Source organism: Cynocephalus volans, chromosome 1 (genome assembly GCF_027409185.1).
Source record: "Cynocephalus volans isolate mCynVol1 chromosome 1, mCynVol1.pri, whole genome shotgun sequence".
NCBI classification, from domain to species: Eukaryota; Metazoa; Chordata; class Mammalia; order Dermoptera; family Cynocephalidae; genus Cynocephalus; species Cynocephalus volans.
Window position 1 is genome coordinate 262,436,207 of NC_084460.1, and position 19,522 is coordinate 262,455,728.

At 36.3% G+C, this 19,522-nt stretch overlaps 1 protein-coding gene across 1 annotated transcript in view; it reads left to right on the plus strand.

Moving 5' to 3' along the window:
* Nucleotides 1-19,522, plus strand: part of CCDC150 (coiled-coil domain containing 150) — a 54,684-nt gene that overhangs the window by 7,322 nt on the left and 27,840 nt on the right. The window contains exon 6 of the mRNA XM_063074880.1: nt 14,036-14,149. Within this exon, the coding sequence (XP_062930950.1) occupies nt 14,036-14,149 (114 nt within the window). The remainder of the gene's footprint in view (nt 1-14,035; nt 14,150-19,522) is intronic.

The following is a 19,522-nucleotide window of genomic DNA, read 5'->3' on the forward strand; positions in this document are numbered from 1 at the left end:
GGTCAAGTAGTATAATGCCTCCAGTTTTCTTCCTTCCTTCCTTCCTTCCTTCCTTCCTTCCTTCCTTCCTTCCTTCCTTCCTTCCCTCCCTCCCTCCCTCCCTCCCTCCCAGGATTGCTTTGGCTATTCAGGGTATTTTGTTGTTCCATATGATTGTTTGTTTGTTTGTTTTAATTTTTGTGAAGAATATCATGTGTTTTGATGGAGACTGCTTTGAATCTGTAGATTGCTTTGGGTAGTATGGACATTTTCACAATGTTGATTTTTCCAATCCAAGAACATAGAATGTCTTCCCATTTTTCGTGTCCTCTTTAACTTCATTCAGCAGTGATTTGTAGTTCTCATTGTATAATCAATTTACCTTGGTTAGATTGATTGCTAGGTATTTTATTTTTTTGGTGACTATTGTAAATGGCTTAGCTTTCATCATTTCTTTTTCTTCTAGTTGATTGTTGGAGTACAGCTACTGATTTTTGTGTGTTGATTTTGTATCCTGCAACTTTAATGAAATTGTTTATCAGCTCTAAGAGCTTTTTGGTAGAATCTTTGGTTTTTCTCTATATAAGATCATATCATCTGCAGATAGGGACAGTTTGACTTTGTCTTTTCCAATCTGGATGCCTTTTATTTTCTTTCTCTTGCCTGATTGCTCTGGCTAGTACTTCCAGTTCTATGTTAAATAGAAGTGATGATAGTGGGCATCCTTGTCTTCTTCCTGTTCTTAAGGGAAAGTCTTTCAGCTTTTCCCCATTCAGCATGATATAGGTGGTGGGATTGTTACATATGGATTTTATTGTATTGAGATATATTCCTTCTGTACCTAATTTGCTCAGAGTCTTCATTGTGAAGGGATGTTGCATTTTGTCAAATGCTTTTTCTGTCTATTGAGATAATCATATGGTTTTTGTTCTTGATTTTGTTGATGTGGTGTATCACATTAATTGACTTGTCTATGTTGAGCCATCCTTGCATCTCTGGGATGAATCCCACTTGATCATGCTGCATAATATTTTTTGATGTGTTGCTGTATTCTGTTTGCTAATATTTTGTTTAGAATTTTTGTGTCTATGTTCATCAAAGATATTGGCCTTTAGTTTTCTTTTTTGGTTATATCTTTGTCTGGTTTGGGGATGAGTTTGGGAGAGTGGCCTGTATTTCAGTTTCTTGGGATGGTTTGAAGAGAATCGGTATTAATTCCTCTTTAAAGGTTTGGTAGAATTCAGTAATAAAGCCATCCAGTACTGGGCTTTTCTTTGTTGGGAATCTGCTGATAGCTGATTCAGTCTCATTGCTTGTTATAGGTCTCTTCAGGTTTTCTGTGTCTTCTTGGTTCAGTCTCAGTAGTTTGTATGTGTCCAGAAATTTATCCATTTCCTCCAGGGCTTCAAATTTGTTGGCATGTAATTGTTTATAATAGTCTCTATTGATTCTTTGCATTTCTGTGGTGTCAGTTGTAATGTCTCATCTTTCATTTCCAATTTTTGTTATTTGGCTTTTCTCTCCTCTTTTTTTTAGTTACCCTAGCTAATGGTTTTTCTATTTTGTTTACCTTCTGTAAAAACAACTTTTTGTTCCATTGGTCTTTTGTATCATTTTGGGGGTCTCTATTTCATTTAGTTTTACTCTGATCTTTATTATTTCTGTCTACTAATTTTGGGATTGGATTGTTCTTGTCTTCCTAGTTCTTTGAGACGTATTGTCAGGTTGTTTATTTGAAATCTTTCTATTCTTTTGATGTAAGCATTTATTGCAATAAACTTCCTTCTTAGTATGGCTTTTGCTGTATCTCACAGGTTTTGGTATGACGTGTTTTTATTTTCATTAGTTTTAAGAAATTTTTTGATTCCTGTTTAATTTCTTCTTGGACCTATAGTTCATTCAGGAGCATGTTGTTTAATTTCTGTGTGTGTATATAGTTTCCAGAGTTTGACATGTTACTGATTTCTAGTTTTAATCCATTGTGGTCTGAAAAGATAACCTGAAATGATTTCAGTTTTTTAAAATTCGTTGAGATTTGATTTGTGACCTAACATATGTTCTATCCTGGAGAATGTTCCATGTGCTGATGAGAAGAATGTATATTCTATAGTTGTTGGATGAAAAGAAAAGTTCTGTAGATTTCTGCCAAGTCTTTTTGGTCTAAAGTATAGTCTAAATCCTGTGTTTCTTTGTTGATTTGTTGCCTAGATGATCTTTCCAATATTGAGAGAGGTGTGTTCAGGTCCCCAACTTGTATTATTGTATTGGGGCCTGTCTCTTTCATTGGAACTAATAGTATTTGCTTTGTATATCTGGGTGCTCCAGTGTTGGGTGCATATATATTTATGACTGTTATGATTGCTGGATAGATCCTTTTTCATTATATAATGGCCTTCTTTGTCTCTCTTTACAGTCTTTGGCTTAAAGTCTATTTTATCCTATATAAGGATAGCTACTCCTGCTCATTTTTCATTTCCATTTGCATGGTATACCTTTTTCCATCACTTCAATTTTAGTCTGTGTGTGTCTTTATGGATGAGGTGAGTCTCTTGTGGACAGCATATAGTTGGGTCTAGCTTTTTATTCCAATCAGTCAGTCTGTGTGTTTTGAGTGAGGGAATTTAATCCATTTACATTTAGGGTTGTTATTGAAAGGTATTGTCTTACTCCTGACATTTAATTGCTCTCTTATTGTTGATTGAAATATCTTTTGTTCCTTTCTTTCTCTTTTATTGTTTGTCATCGGTATTAATTGGCTTTTTGAGGTGGTGTGATATAGTTTCTTTCTCTTTCTCATCTGTTTTACCTGTGGTGTTTGTTCTTTCTCATGTATTCATGGTGGTGATTATCACTTTGGGGGTTTCAGGTGCAGAACTCCCTTCAGGATTTCTTGTAGAGCTAGTTGTGTGGTGGTAAACTCCCACAGCTTTTGTTTGTTGGGGGAATGCAGTATCTCCCCTTCACTTCTGAAGGATATCCTTGCCTGGTATAGTATTCTTGGCTGATAAATTTTTCTCTTCGTACTTTGAGTATATTATCCCATTCTCTTCTGGCTGTAGGGTTTCTGATGAGACATCTGCTGTTAGTCTGATTGGGATTCCCTTATAGGTGACTTGATGCTTTTCTCTTGCTGTTTTTAGGATACTCTCTTTGACTTTGACTTTTCACAGTTTGACTACAGTGTATCTCAGAGACAACCTTTTTGGATTGAATCTGTTTGGGGATATTTAAGCCTCTTGGTTTTGGAAGTCTGTATCTCTACCAATATCTGGGAAGTTTTCCACTGTTATTTCATTGAATATGTTTTCAATGCCTTTTCCTTTCTCCTCCCTTTCCAGAACACCCATGATTCAGATGTTTGTGTACTTAAAGTGGTCTGCTAGCTCTCTTAGATTTTCTTCACTTTTTTTAAATTCTTTTTTCTTTTCTCTTTTTTTGGTCTGCTTGGGTTATTTCAAAAAAGACTGTCTTCAAGATCAGAAATTCTTTCTTCTGCTTGCTCTAGCCTGCTGCTTACACTCTCAATTGTAGTTTTTATTTTGTTGAATGAGTCACTCAGTACCTGGAGTTCTTCTACATTTTTGTAATATTTATCTCTTTGTAACTTTCCTCCTTGAAAGCCTGGGTTGATTTTCTCATTTCATTGTATTGTCTGAGTCTTCTTCTATCTCACTGAGTTTCTTTAAGATTGTTTCTTGGAATTCCCTTTCAGACATATCAAGGGTTTCCTGTTGTATGGCATCTGGTATTTGAAAATTATAGTGAATTCTAGTATCCCTATGTTGATGCCTAGTCTTTTGGTAGTTGCTTCTTCTATTACTCTGGGGTGGCTTTTGAGGAGAGAGACTCCTTCCTATAGATTTTTATATATTGCCTACTGGGTGGGGTGTTTTAATTTTGGTTCTGGGTAAACTCAGTAGTTTCAGCCGTTCTGGGTAGACTCAGTTGTTCTAGATAGACTCAGTTGTTCTGGGTAGGCTTAGTAGTTCTGGGTAGACTCAGTATTTCTGAGGGACACTGACAGCTAAGTCAGTGACTGGGGCTGTGTGTGTGGCTGGGCCCAGGCTGGTGAGTGGGAGCCATATGAGAAGCCACATGGCTCAGGCTGCTTAGGTGGCTGGATGGCTGAGCCCACATGTGCGGGTGGGACCATGCAGGTCATTGTGGTGGCTGGGACTATGTAGGCAGCTGGATGTCTGGTGCCAGGTGGGCAGATTGATGGTATCTATTTTTATGCCACTTCCACATGGGTGGGTGGAATTTGCCCATTTTTTAATGGTATTATTTGGGCTTTTTGCTGTTGAGTTGTTGGAATTCCTTGTATATTCTGGATATTAATCTTTTGTTGGATAAACAGTTTGCAAATATTTTTTCCCATTTTGCTGGTTGCCTCTTTACTCTGTTGGTTGTTTTCTATAGTATTCAGAAGGTTTTTAGTTTGATATAATCCCATTTGTCTGCTGTTGCTTTCATTGCCTATGCTTTAGCAGTCTTCTCCAGGAAATTTTTGCCCAGACTAATGTCTTTGAGTGTTTGCCCTTTATTTTCTTCTAGTAGCTTTATAGTTTTAAGTCTTACAGTTAAGTCTTTAATTCATAATGAGTTGATTTTGGTATATGGTGAAAGATAGGGGTCCAGTTTCTTTCTTTGCATATAAATGTCCAGTTAAAAAAAAAAACACCACAAATGATCATACCCTTTAGTTCCTGCTTTTTACATTAATATATCTGACCATACTTTCATGTTAATAACTAACTCACTAACTCAGCTAATAACTAACTCACTAACTCAACTATGTTGAGTTTTCCAGCACCATTTATTGAAGAGACTGTTCCTTCTCCAACATATGTTCTTGGCACCTTTGTGAAAAATCAGTTAGTTGTAGGTACATGGATTTATATCTACATTTTCTTTTCTGTTCCATTAGTCCATATGTCTATTTTTATGCCACTACCTTTCTGTCTTGATTACTATAGCTTTGTAGTATACTTTGAAGTCTAGTAGTGTAATTCATTCATCTTTGTTCTTTTTGCTCAGGATTGCATGGTCTTTTGTGGTTCCATATGAGTTTTAGAGTTTTTTTTCCTACTGTTATGAAAAAATATTATTAGTATTTTGATAGGAATTGCACTGAATCTATATATTGGTTTGGGTAGTATGGTCTTTCTGACAATATTAATTCTTTTAATCCATGAACATAGAACATGTCTTTCCATTTTTTTGTGTCCTCTTTAATTTTTTAATTAGCATCTTGTATTTTTCATTGTAGAAATCTTTTATCTCCTTGGTTAATTTTATTCTTAGGTATTCTATTTGTTTTGTAGCTATTGTAAATTGGATTACTTTCTTAATTTCTTTTCCAGCTTGTTCATTGTTGTGTAGAAATGCCACTGATTTTTGTGTATTAATTTTGTATCCTGCAACTTTACTGAATTTGTTGTTCAGTTCTACATCTGTTTTGGTGAAGTCTTAAGATTTTTCTATATGTAAGATTGTGTCACCAGCAAAAAGGGACAGTTTGACTTCCTCTTTTCCATTTTGGATGCCCTTTCTTTTTCTTGTCTAATTGGTCTGGCTTAGACTTCCAGTACTGTGATGATAAGAGTGGTGAAAGTGGGCATCCTTATCTTGTTCCTGTTCTTAAAGGAACAGTTTTTAACTTTTTACTGTTCAGTATGATATTAACGGTGGGTTTGTCCTGTATGGCTTTTGTTGAGATACTTTCCATCTATACTGAAGTTAAGAGTTTTTTGTTTTTTGTTTTTATCATGAAATAGTGTTGGATTTTATTAAATGCTTTTTCTGCATCTATTGAGAAGATCATATCGTTTTTGTCCTCCATTTTTGTGATGGATCACATTTATTTATTTGTGTATGTTGAAATTTCCTTGAAAACCTGAAATCAATCCCACTTGATCGTGTTGTGTAATCTTTTTGATATGCTGTTGAATTCAGTTTGCTAGTATCTTGTTGAGAATTTTTGCACCTATGTTCATCAGGGATACTGGCCTGTAGTTTTCTTTTTTCATTGTGTCTTTTTCTGATTTTGGTGTTAGGGTGATGCTAGCCTCATAGAAGTAGTTTGGAAGAATTTCCTCACCTTCAATTTTTGGAGTAATTTGAGAAGAATTAGTATTCTTCTTGAAAAGTTTGGTAGCATTCAGCAGTGAAACCATCTGGGCCTGGCCTTTTCTTTCTTGGGAGACTAATGATTACTGATTCAGTCTTCTTATTCGTTATTAGTCTGTTCATGTTTTCTGTTTCTTCTTGATTCAGTATTGGTAGATTGTATGTGTCGAGAAATTTATCCATTTCCTCAGCTGGAATAGGCAACACTGGGCAAGGATGCCATGGTTGCGGGTAAGAACTTGGGCCCCTGGGAGAGGCATTGGGACATTCTGCAGATTATCAGCTGGAGTGGGCCACTCTGGGCAGGGTTGTTGCAGTTGCAGGCAGGACCCTGTACCCCCAAGAGAGCTCTGGAGAGCTCTGCAGTTCCTCAGCTGGAGTGGGTGGCTCTGGGCAGATTCACTGAAACCACGGATGGGACTTTATACCTTCAGGAGAGGCATGTGGGTGCTCCACTAAAGGGAGCAGGATTTGTGGCAGAAGGCCCAGCTGGTCAGCTCTCAGGCCCTGAAAAGTATGAATATTGGCTACTTTTGTGTTATGGGGGTGGCCCCCTCACTGTGCTGGACCATCTGTTCCTGGGGGCGCAGGGTGCTGTGTAGACCTGGGTGTCAGAGTCATGGTGTGATGGGATGTCAGAATGTCCTTAGGGATGTGTAGATTCTGGAGGCTTTTGGGACCGAGGGCAAAATGCAGTCTGGTGTTGGCCCTGATCCCCAAAAGGCCATATGCTACTACAGCCTGGGTCCCAGGGAATGAGGGGGCTCAGTGTGAATTTCCTCTCAGGAATAATGCAGTCATGCAGGCTCCATGCAGCTCCCTATTCTGGGCTCATAGCCTGAAAGGGCTTTGTGTTTCTTTTATAGCTGTGATGGTAGGCATTCGTTGTGGGAGTGTGGTCTGTTAGGGATTTTTTGCTTACCTTTTCACCACAGTAAGGAATCTTTCCTGGCTCCAAGCCAGTCCAAGTTGGGCACTGCACTTGTCTTTCTGTGTTGTCATTCCAAGTTTTTGACCCTCAGAGTCTTCTTCACTGTTTGCTGAATTCTAGCCTTTTCTCCTAGATACTCTTTTGAACGTGTGATTATGTTTGTTGTTTTGAGCTTTCTTTGTGTCAGAGGCAAGAGCTGGGTACCTCTAGTGAGCCATCTTGAACTCTCTTACGAACATATGTTTTTAATTGTTTTAAGTATATCCTAGAAGTGGAACTACTGGGTAATTCTGTTCATCATTTTAAGAAACTACCAAACTGTTTTCCAAAGTGGCTGCACCATTTTACAGTCTCACCAGTCATGTATGAGAATTCCAGTATCTCCACATCCTCACCACTTTGTTATTGTCCACATTTTTTTAGTATCCATCATAGTTGGTGTGAAGTATCTCATTGTGTTTTTTTCTTAATTGAGGTGAAATTCACATAATAAATTAACATTTTAAAGTAAGCAATTCAGCATTTAGTACATTCACAATGTTGTGCAACCACCACCTCTATCTAATTACAAAATATTTTAGCACCCCAAAAGGAAACCCTGTACGCATTAAGCAATCACTCCTCATTCCCTCCTCCCAGTCCCTGACAACCACCAATCTGTATTCTGTTTGTATGAATCTTCATATTCTAGATATTTCATGTAAATATTATATACATTATGGGATCTTTTGTGTCCAGCTTCTTTCACTCAGCATAATATTGCTGAGGTTCATCCACATTGTAGTATGTACCAGTACTTCAATCCTTTTTATGGTTGAGCAATATTTTGTGTGGGGGGTGGGGTGTGTGTGTGTGTGTGTGTGTGTGTGTGTGTGTGTGTGTGTGTGTGTGTGTGTGTGTGTTTGTGTGCGCGCGCGCGTATCTGTTTATCTGTTGATGGACATTTGCACTGTTTTCACCTTTTGGCTGTTGTGATAAGTGCTGCCATGAGCTTTTATGTACATGTATTTGAGTACCTGTTTTCAATTCTTTGGGAAATATATACACCTAAGAGTGGAATTTCTGGGCTACGTGGTAATCTTATGTCTAACTTTCTGAGGAATCACCAGTTTTCCACAGCACTAAACCATTTTACATTCCCACCAGCAATGTGCAAGTGTTCCAATTTCTTCACACCCTCACCAACACTTGTAATTTTTTGTTTTTTGATTGTAGCCATCCTAATAGGTGAGAAGTGGTACTTGATTGTGGTTTTGTTTGCATTTTCCTAATGACTGATGATGTTGAGAATCCTTTTATGTGCTTATTGGCCATTTATATATCTTCTTTGGAGAAATATTTACTCAGATCCTGTGCCCATTTTCAAAGGGAGTGTCTTTTAATTGTTGAGTTGTAAGAGATCTTTATATATTCTGGATACTAGATGCTTATCAGATATGTGATTTTCCAATATTTTTTCCCATTCTTTGGGTTGTATTTTTACATTGACAATGTCCTTTGATGCACAGAAGTTTTAATTTCTTTTTGAACTTCAGTTTATCTGTTTTTTCTTTGGTTGCTTATGCTTTAGGTGTTACATCTGAGAAACTGTTGCCTAATCCAAGATTATAAAGATTTATACCTTTTTTTATTTTAAAACCTTTATAGCTTTTCATATTATATTTAGGTCTTTGATCCATTTTGGGTTAACTTTTTATTAACCCAAATGTTAGGCGAGGGAGAGGTTCAACTTTATTAATCTGAGAGTGAATATCCATCAACACCATTTGTTGAAAAGATTATTTTTTCTATTGAATAGTGTTGGTTCCTTTGTAAAAAATCTATTAATCATAGATGTATGGATTTATTGCTGGACTGTCAATTTTCTTCCATTGATCTATATGTCTGTCCTTATGCCATAACCACACAGTCTTGATTATTGTTGTTTTATAGTAAGTATGGACATGAAGATGTGTCTCTTTCGGCTTTTTTTTTTCAAGACTGTTGGCTGTTCTGGGTCCTTGAGTTTTCCATGTGGATTTTAGGATCAGCTTTTTCATTTCCAGAAAAAAAGTGGTTGGAACTTTGATGGGATTTACAGTGAATCGTGGATCAATTTGAGGAGTATTGTAATTCCCTAATACAATATGTTGTGTATTTTATATATATAAGATTTATCATCTGTAAATAGAGATATTTTTACTTCTTCCTTTCTGGTTTTGTTGCTTTTTATTTCTTTTTCCCATGTAATTGCCTTGGCTAGAACCTCCAGTGCAATGTTGGGTAGAAGTGGTGAGAACAGACAGCCTTGTATTGTTCCTGATCTTAGTGGGGAGGTTTTTAGTTTTTCCACATTAAGTATGATGTTAATTGTGGGATTTTTGTAAATGCTCTTTATCAAGATGAGGAGATTTCCTTCCATTTCTAGTTTGTTGGGAATTTTTGTCATGAAAATGTGTTGAGTTTTCTCAGATGTTTTCCTGTGTCTGTTGAGATCATTTTGTGGATTTTGTCCTTTATTCTGTTACTGTGGTATATTACATTGATTGATTTCAAATGTTGAACTAAGCTTGGTCATAGTATATAACCCCTTTTATATGTTGTTGGATTTGGCTTGCCAGTATTTTGTTGAGATTTTTATTGTATCTATATTTATAATTGATATTTTTCTGTAGTTTTCTTGTGATGTCTTTGGTTTTGGTATCAAGTAGTACTGGGCTCTTAAAATGATTTTGCAAGATCTTCCTCTTTTCCTACTTTTGGGAAGAGTTTGTGAGGGATTAGTGTTAATTCTTTAAAATGTTGTACAGCACTTAGCAGTGAAGACATCTGGTTCTGGGCATTTCTTTGTGAGAAGGTTTTTTTTTGTGTTTTTGTTTGTTTGTCTGGTTTTTGACTATTATGGGTTGAATATTCCTTATCTGAAATGCTTGAGATCAGAATTATTTCAGATTTTTTTCAGATTTTGGAAAATTTGCAGATACTTGATGCAGTTGCATACCCTAAATCTGAAAATACAAAATACAAAATACTCTAATGTGCATTTCCTTTGAGTGTCATATTAGAACTCAAAAAGTTTGGATTTTGGAGCATTTGGGGTTTTTGATTTTCTGATTAGGTATGCTCAAAACGTACTAGTGATTCAGTCTCTTGTTATAGGTCTGTTTAGATTCTCTACCCCCCCTTAAGTCATTTTCAGCAGTTTGAGTCTTTCTAGGAATTTGTCCATTTCATCTAGGTTATCTAATTTGTTGGCATAAACAGTAGCCTTTTATCTTTATTTCTGTAAAGTCAGTAGTAATGTCCTCTCTTTTATTCCTAATTTTAGTAATTTTTGTCTTCTATATTTTATTGTTGGTTAGTCCAACTAAAGGTTTGTCAATTTTGTTGATATTTTCAAGGAACCAACTTTTGGTTTTATTGATTTTTCTCTGCTGTTTTCTATATTCTATTTTATTTCTACTCTAGTTTGCATGATTTTATTCCTTTGGTTTGCTTTGGGTTTAACTTGCTCTTCTTTTTCTAGTTTCTTAAGATAAACTTAGGCTACTAATTTGAAAGATTATTGTTCTTTCTTAAAATAGGTGTCTACTGCTTTAATTTTCCTCTTTGCAATGCTTTAGCAGCATGCCATAATTTTTGTTATGTTCTGTTTTCATTTTTATTCATGTCAAAGTATTCTTTAATTTCCCTTGGGATTTCTTTTATGACCCATTTGTTATTTATAAGTTTGTTGTTAAATTTTCTCATATATGTGAATTTCCCAATTTCCTTCTTTTATTGGTTTCTAATTTTATGCTATTGTGGCTAGAGAACATACTTTGTGTGATCCGTTTTTTTCAAATGTTGCTACCTTTACTTCTGTTACTCTTTATTTCTTATGAGGATTCCAGTTACTGTCTATTACCATTTTATTTCAACCTAAAGAACTTCATTAAGTATTTCTTACACAGCATGTTTTCTAGCCCCACAGTCCAGACCCCACAAAGATGGGGACCCTGGTAAATTACCCCACACGTTAGGCTGAGATTTTGAAGGGCCACATTCTCAGGAGGTTAAACCAGAAGAAAAGTCCTTATATAAATTCTTTCAATTTTTGTTTATCTGGGAATGTCTTAATTTCTTTTCCTTTGTAAAGAATAGTTTTGCTGGATTTTGAATTCTTGGTTGAATCTTTTTCTTTCAGCATGTTGAATAGGTCATCCCACTACCTATTGCCTCAAATTTCTGATGAGAAATCAGCTATTATTCTTATGGAGGATCCCTTGAACATGATGAGCCGCATGTCTTTCTGCTTTCAAGATTGTCTGTCTCTTTTTTTCAATAGTTTTATTATATGCGTTTTAGACTATGGCTACAATGCTCATTCAGGCAGCTGACAACTCTCCTTTAGCCTTCATTTCTGATTGCACAGAGCACAAGGTCTGCCAGAGGTGAGATTTACGGTTCTTCTCAGTTCTTTCCTGAGCGTGGACACAGCTCTGGACATATGCACAACTCTGTACACATGCATGGATTTCTAGATTCCCAGGAATATACAGGAGCTCTTCAAAGCCTCCTATGGTCATTTCATTCCCTACATTTTCCTTTTGAGTTTTTTGGTTAGCCTACTCTTTGCCAGATCTTCCCTACCATCTCAAGCAGCTGCAAAGTTAATTGATTACCTCTAATTGTTTTTGACATATGCCCCTGGGAAAAAGGCTTTTTGCACTGGATGAGCTCTGAGTCAGCCCAAATAAAGACAACCTTGCATGTGGGGTCTTTCAGGGGACCACCAGACAGGTCATATAATGACAGTTCTCTGGGAACTGGCTTTGAAAGAGCTCCAACCCTGTTCTTACACCTCTAATGACTGCCAGACTGTTGGGTTTCAAAGCTACTGCAGAGTTGGAGAATGGATGGTAGGGACAGGACAAGTTAAAACATGGCAAAGCTTACTGTTCTCACTGAGATTTGGCTGATTGTTTAAGCACTCCATAGATTACTGCAAACCTCTTGTTAATCTCCACAGTCCTGAAAAAGTTGACTCTGACGATCAGTTTTCACTAGTATTTTCATTGCTTTTATGGAGGAGAGGATTTTTAAAGATTCTTGTTCCCCAGTTTTGCTGATGTCACTCTTCCAGTAGCATCTTTTAAGTAACTGTCCTTTCTCCTTTAAATGAATCAGTTGACCATAAATTAATGATAAAGAAATTAAGACATAACTGAACTGTGTGAGTCTGTTTCTGGACTTCGTATTCTATTCCATTCTTTAAATGTTTTCCTTTTGCCAATTTCAAATTCTCGATTACTATAGTTTTATAATAAGACTTGAAATTAGGTAGAGTCCTTCAGCTGTTTTTTTTTTTTTAAAGATTATCTTAGTTATTCTAGTTCTTTTGATTTTTTTATATCTATTTTATTTTATTTTCATTTTGTTTTTTGTGTTTTTTTGGCAGCTGGCCAGAATGGGGATCTGAACACTTGACCTTGGTGTTATAACACCCAACTCTAACCAACTGAGCTAACCGGCCAGCCCCCTCATATAAATTTTAGAATGAGCTGATTGGTCTCTACAAAAAAATTTTTTTCAAGGATTTCTATTGGGATTAGAGAGTTGACATCTTAGCAATATTGAATCTTCTAATACATGGATATAATATAGCTCTTCATTTTATTTAGGTCTTTTATTTTTCTCATTAGTATTTTATAATTTTCAGCACACTAAATTTTGGATTGTTAGATTTTTACATAAGAATTTCATTGTTTTGGTATTGTTATAAATGGCATTTAAAAAAAATACAAATTTCCAGTGGTTCATTGCTAGTATATAGACATACAATAGATTTCACTTTGTATCTTCCAACCTTGATAAACTCACTTATTATAGTATTTTTTTTATAGATTCTTTGGGATTTCCTATATAATCATGTCTGTTGTGAGCAGATGTAGTTTTATTTCTCCCTTTCCAATCTTAATGCCTTTTATTACTTTTTCTTTCCTTATTGCACCAACTACAGCCTCCTGTATGATGCTGAATAGGAATAGTGAGAGCAGATATCCTTGCCTTTTTCCCAGTCTCAGAGAGAATTTAGTCATTCACCATTAAGATTAATATTAGCTGTAGGATTTTTGTACAATCACTTCGAGTTTGCTAAGTTCTTATTGTGAATCAATGTTAATTTTGTGAAATATTTTTTCCGCATTTATCGAAATGGTTATGTGGTTTTTCTTCTATAGTCTGTTGATGTGGTGAATTATAATTGATTTTTGAATGCTCAGTAAGCTTCACATTACTAGGATAAACTTCACTTAATCCTGATTTGTTATCCTCTTTAAATATTGCTGGATTCACTTTGCTAATATTTTGTGGAGGATTTCTGCATCTATGTTTGTAAGCTTGAATTAATTTTTATTCATTTTTTATTTATTATTATTTTACATTCTAAGATGTTGTGGAGCAGTTGTGGGGGAGGGGGGAGAGGAAAAAGAGGGGGATAGGGTTGGAGGAAGAGGAACAGGGGCGTGGTTGAGACCCATGGCATCCCCCTCATTTTGGCAGAGGAGCCCAGGGGGCTTCCAGCAGCAGCTCAGTCATGGCTGGGCTGGATGGGAATGTAGTGGGGTGTGGCTGAGGCCCTCAGCTTTGCATTGCCCTGGCTCAGGATCCCAGGGTGCTTCTGGCAGCAGCCTGGTGGTAGTCACTGGGCTGGATGTGGACATTGAGGGGGTATGGCTGAGAATTAATATTTAAATAAATACCAAGTACCAGTAGAACTACCATTTCTGGTAAAGATGAACTATATAATTTGCAATAAACCTCCTCTTGACAACAACTAGAAAAGCTGAAAAAACAAAAAAGAAAAAAGTTTTTAAAAGCATCATGGAGCTATCAAACTGATCAAATCCTCACATTTAGATGTAAGGAAACATGTGCATAAGATACCGTCCATATTACAGTTACAACTGTCATTTTAAAATAATATATTTTTGGATCTGACATAAGTAGTTTCTTTTCTCCTTTTGTTTTTCAAAGGAAGACATAAATGCATTAACTAAAAACCTGCAGACTCTAGAGGAAGAGAATAAGCAGCTGGCAGATCAAATGTCTTCCCTAGAACTTCAGCAAGTCACTTCTGATTACCATGGGGTGGGTATGAAAAGGTTAGTCTAAAGTAGGAATTAATGACTAATGAGTAAAAAAAAAATCAGAAGTCAGGAGATGGGTTTTCTTTGTGTTTTAATAATTATCACAAGTTTTAAATGACTCAGGGTAAATATGGCAGAGATCACTACAGTATTCAAACAATAGAGGATTTAAGAAACCAAGAATTTAAGGCAGCTGGTAAATATCTGCCCACACAGATTATCCATAATATTTTTTTATTTGATTTTATTGTGTTCTAGTGGGAAAAATAGATATTTACAACAAAGGACATATTAAAAAAATGAATTTAAATAGGTTAATATTTTTTTAAGCTTGTAAATTGCTGTTTATTCATTTTTTAAAGTTTATTAATATTATTATTTTTTTACATTTTAAGATGTTGCAGAGCAGTTGGGGGAGAGGGGAAGAGGAGAAGGGGAATGAAATAGGGTGGGAGAAGGAGGAAGGGGGCGTCGTGGTTGAGGCCCATGGCACCCCCCTCATTCCTTCAGAGGAGACCAGGGGGCTTCCAGCTGTGGCTTGGTAGTCATTGCTGGGCTGGTTGCAGATGTCAGGGGTGTGTGGCTGAAGCCCTTAGTCCCACAATGCCCTGGCTCAGGAGCTCAGGTTGTTTCCTGTGGCAAATTGGTGGTTATTGCTGGGCTGGTTGCAGATGTTGGGAGCACATGGCTGAGGCTCTCAGCTCCCCAACACCCTGGCTTGGGAGCCTGGGGTGCTACCAGCAGCAGCAGATTATCTATCATATTGAAAAGTACAAATATATCTGATGTTTTAAAATAATTTTTCTTCAATAAATTATGAGGAATTTGTGTTTTTTCCTTGTCACACAATTTCCTCACTTAGGTGAGGAAATAATTATATATTCATTAATTAATAAGTCTGATTTCTAAAAGCTATTTGACAAGGTCAGTGCATTACAAATAAGTGGTAGAATTTTAAAAACATTTTCTCCAAGTGAAGGGGGTTTAAAGAGATGACCATTATGTTAAGAAGCTAATAATTTTGCTTGTGTGCTTTTGAAAACTTGAAAAGAATTAGTTATTGCTTTTATAACATGCAAATAATTTTTGAAAATTCCATAGAAGGCCCTGGTGTGAGTCTGTCTTAATCTGAGCTAAATTCTTTCAAATCCCGTCATAAATTGCTCATTACCTTAACTGTGAAAAATTACACAGGCTAAATATAAATTTTATATTTTCACGGCTTTCAAGCTAAACTTTCTAGATTTCAATTTTGGCTGTGACCTTGGGTATGATTCGTAACCTCTCCAAGCCTCAGTTTCATAATCTGTCAAACTGAGGATAATAATACTGTTACTATGAGACTGAGGATTAAATAAGTTAATACATGTAGCAGGTAGCTAACATTTACTGAATTCTTGGTATCCGAACTGGGTCAGAAAAAGAAAATAAAAAGCTTATAAGTGCCTATTGGAGTGAGAAGATCCATTAGCTATAAATAATATTCTTTGTACTACCTCAAACCAACCCTCTATCGCCCCAAGATTTAGCCATATGCTTTGCTGTTGGCCAGGGCTCAGTTGAGCTTAACCAACCGTATGGTTCTGGCCCTCTGGGAGACCACATCTTAGTCTGCCTGATTCTTTTCTGAACCCATTGCCAGTTCGCAGGCCTGTGGCCTTATACTATTAGTGACTTTGACACATTTTGCCAGTGATTTGGTCAATGTTGGTTCTTGCCTACTGACCACACCTCTTGATTAACATCTCCCAGTGATAACTCACACCTCAGTTCTAGCTTGCAGTCCTGCCTCTAACTATAGGTTTCTTTGACCATGCCTGCCTGGAAGCCCTTCAATTTGCTGTATGAGTCTAAGGAATGAAGTTGAGATTTCAGGATTTGTTTCTGAATCTTAACAATATCATTAAACCTATTGCCATTCAATTTTGGCAGTGTGTTTTTGTTCTTTAAGACTTGAAATTCTTAATAAAGGGTAACTTCTAGTATAACCTCTCATTGATTTTTGGAGATAAACACATCAGTGTGTGTTATGTATGTAACATTAGAGACTTGAATTCAGACATACCTGGTTTCACCCCCCACTTTCATATACTGTGTGACCTGGGCAGGTTCTTAACCTCCGATGATGACCTATAATGCTGAAGGGATCTTTCCTAACTGGGGTTCCCACAGCACACTGTGTACACCCATATCAGAATAATTACTACATTGATTAGCAAACCTGTTTATACATCTGCCTTCAGTCTCTTCTAATGCAACAGTAGTTACTCACCTTTAGACTCCCTTGCCTAGGATAATGCCTAATGCATAGTAGGTGTTTAAGAAGCATTGATTAAGTATAACACAAAGAGGATCATGTCTATCTAGCCAGGCTGTGAGGATTAATTTCATATTGAGTGCAAAGTGCCCATCATCACAGGGCCTCACATACAGTATGCATGAATAAATATTATTCTCTCTTCTTTTTCTCTTGTATTTCCTAATTTTAGGTTTATTTTTGCCATTTTGGCCCTTAGTGATAGTGTGGGTTGAGTTCATTACCACAGACAGGGAACCACAGTGAGAAAAGATCCAAATGTAGGAAGGTTCCAGGGTTCAAATGGAATAACTATCCTTTCCACTTCTCTTTTGGGTTTTAAACATACATTTTGAAATAGTGCCAGACAGATAAATAATTCCCTATGTAACTGGGACTTTAACGACTTGAAATTAAACAATGAGTTAAACGTATTATTTCTTAAATATTTAGGATAACATTCAGTCAATGTACACCCATGCAAGTCTTAAAGTTGGTTTGATTTGCTGGGTGCCATGTCCTACTGGCTGTTAAATATTTTGAATAAAATCTGTGTTTACAATCTACTTATAAAATAGCTTTACCAAAATGCCAATATCTCACTGTTTTTGTGTATTCTTCTAACAGCTTCTGCTAACTTTTACAGCTCACCTGGATTTTTAAAATGGTTTTAGAAATCAAATCATTTTGTGGCTTACTGTTGATATTTGGCAATTTACGTTTCATATCGTAAGATAATTCTTCTATGTTTGCTTCCTGCTTTTCCAAATAATATATGGGGACTTCAGAAAGTTCGTACAAAATGTAATTAAAGATAAAAAATAAAAATATAAACTTTATTTCTCAACATAAGCTTCATCAAATTCAAGACACATTTGTGAGTGATGATACTAGCCATTTTGTTCATCCATAAAGAACTGAAGATTCTGGGACTTTAACCATGCCAGTGCAGTCCTTTTTACATTATTAACTGGAGAAAATGAATGCCCTTTAAAGATTTTTTTAAGATTAGAAAACGAAAAGAAGTCACAAGGATTCAAATCAGAACTATTAGGTGGCTGTCTAAGGATAATGATTTCTCATCAAAACTTTTGCAAAGTTGCCCATGTTTGATGAGAGAAATGAGCAGAAGCATTGTGGTGGTAGAGAAGGATTCTCTGGTAAAACTTTCACAGGTGTTTTTCTGCTAACGCTTTGACTAACTCTCAAAACACTCTCATAATAAGCAGATGTTATTCTTTAGCCTTCCAGAAAGTCAACAAACAACATACCTTCATCATTCCAAGAAACTGTTTCCATGATCTTCGCTCTTGCTTTTGCTTTGACTGGACCTCTTCCACCTTTTAGTAGCCATTGTTTTAATTGTGCTTTGTCTTCAGGATCATACTGGTAAAGCCATGCTTCATCTCCTGTTACAGTTCCTCAAGGAAATGCTTCAGGATCTTGATCCCACTTATTTAAAATTTTCATTGAAAGCTATATTCTTTTCTGCAGCTGATCTGGGTGCAACAGTTTTGGCACCCTTCAAGTGGGAAGTTTGTTCAACTTTATTTTTTCAGTCAGAACTGTGTATACTGAACCAATTGAGATGTCTATGGTATTGGCTATTGTTTCTGCTGTTAATTGTCAGTGCTCTTTAAGTACTGTATTAGTCCATTTCTGTTGCTTATAACAGAATACCTGACACTAGGTAATTTATAAAGAAATAAAATTTACTTCTTGCAGCTTTGGAGGCTTGGAAGTCCAAAGTCCAGGGAACACATCTGTTAAGGGCCTTCTTGTTCTTTGTGGTGGCTCTCCAGCAACACAGAGTATGACATGGCAAAATGGCTGACCAAGACAGAGCTAACCTGCTCACTTGCTGTCCTTATAAAGCTTTCAGAACCACACCCACTACTACCCATTAAGCCATCAACTTATTATTTCATGAACGGATCAATTCATTCACTAGTGCATGGTCATCACAATCTAATCATCTCTTAAAGTCCCCACTTTTCAATTATCATAACAGGATTTCCTACCCTCAACACTGTCAAAGTGGGGATTTAAAAATGTTTAAAAATTTTTTATTGAATCATAATTGATTATATGTATTTGTGGGGTGCAAAGTTGACTATCAGTAGTTGTGTACAATATGTGATGGTCAAATCAGAATAGTTAATTTATTCATCATTACAATATGTAATCATTCTTTGTGTCTATTAACCAATTTCTCATTAATTTCTCATTAATCCACCTTTCCCCTTCCTCTGTCCCTCCCCCTCCCCTTTTCCACTTTTAGTAACCACAGTTCTGTTCTCCTCTTCTAGAAGTTCGACATATTATTGTGATTGTTCTCTCTCTCTAGTTTATTTGCTTATTTATTAATTCAGCTTCCACTTATGAGTGAGAACATGTGGTGTTTCTCTTTCTCAGCCTGGGTTGTAACCATGTAAACACAAATTTTCTCCAAGTTCATCCATGTTGCTGCAAATGGCAGACTTTCATTCTTTTTTTATGGCCAAGTAATATTCTATTGTGTATATATACCACGTTTTCCTTATGCAGTCATCTATCAGTGAACATTTAGGTTGGTTCCATAGCCTGGCTATTGTAAATAGAGCTGGGAGAAACATTGGAGTGCAGGTATCCCTTTGACATGATGATTTCCATTCCTTTGAATATATACCCCATAGTGGGATCACTAGATCATATGGTATTTCTATCTGTAGTTGTTTAAGGAACCTCTATACTATTCTCCATAATGGCTGTACTAATTTACAGTCCCATCAACAGTGCAGAAGGGTTCCCCTTTTTCTGCATCCTCTCCAGCATTTGTTATTCTCAGTCTTTTTGATAAAAGCTAGTCTAACTGGGGTGAGATGATATTTCAAAGTGGTTTTGATTTGCATTTCCCTGATGATTAATGAATTTGAGCATTTTTTCATATACCTGTTGGCCATTTGTATGTTCTCCTTTGAGAGATGTCTATTCAGCTCCTTAGCCCATTTTTTAATTGAATAGTTTGTTTTTTTCACCATAAAGTTGTTTGAGTTCCTTTTATATTGTGGATATCAATCCGTTTTTGGATTTATACTT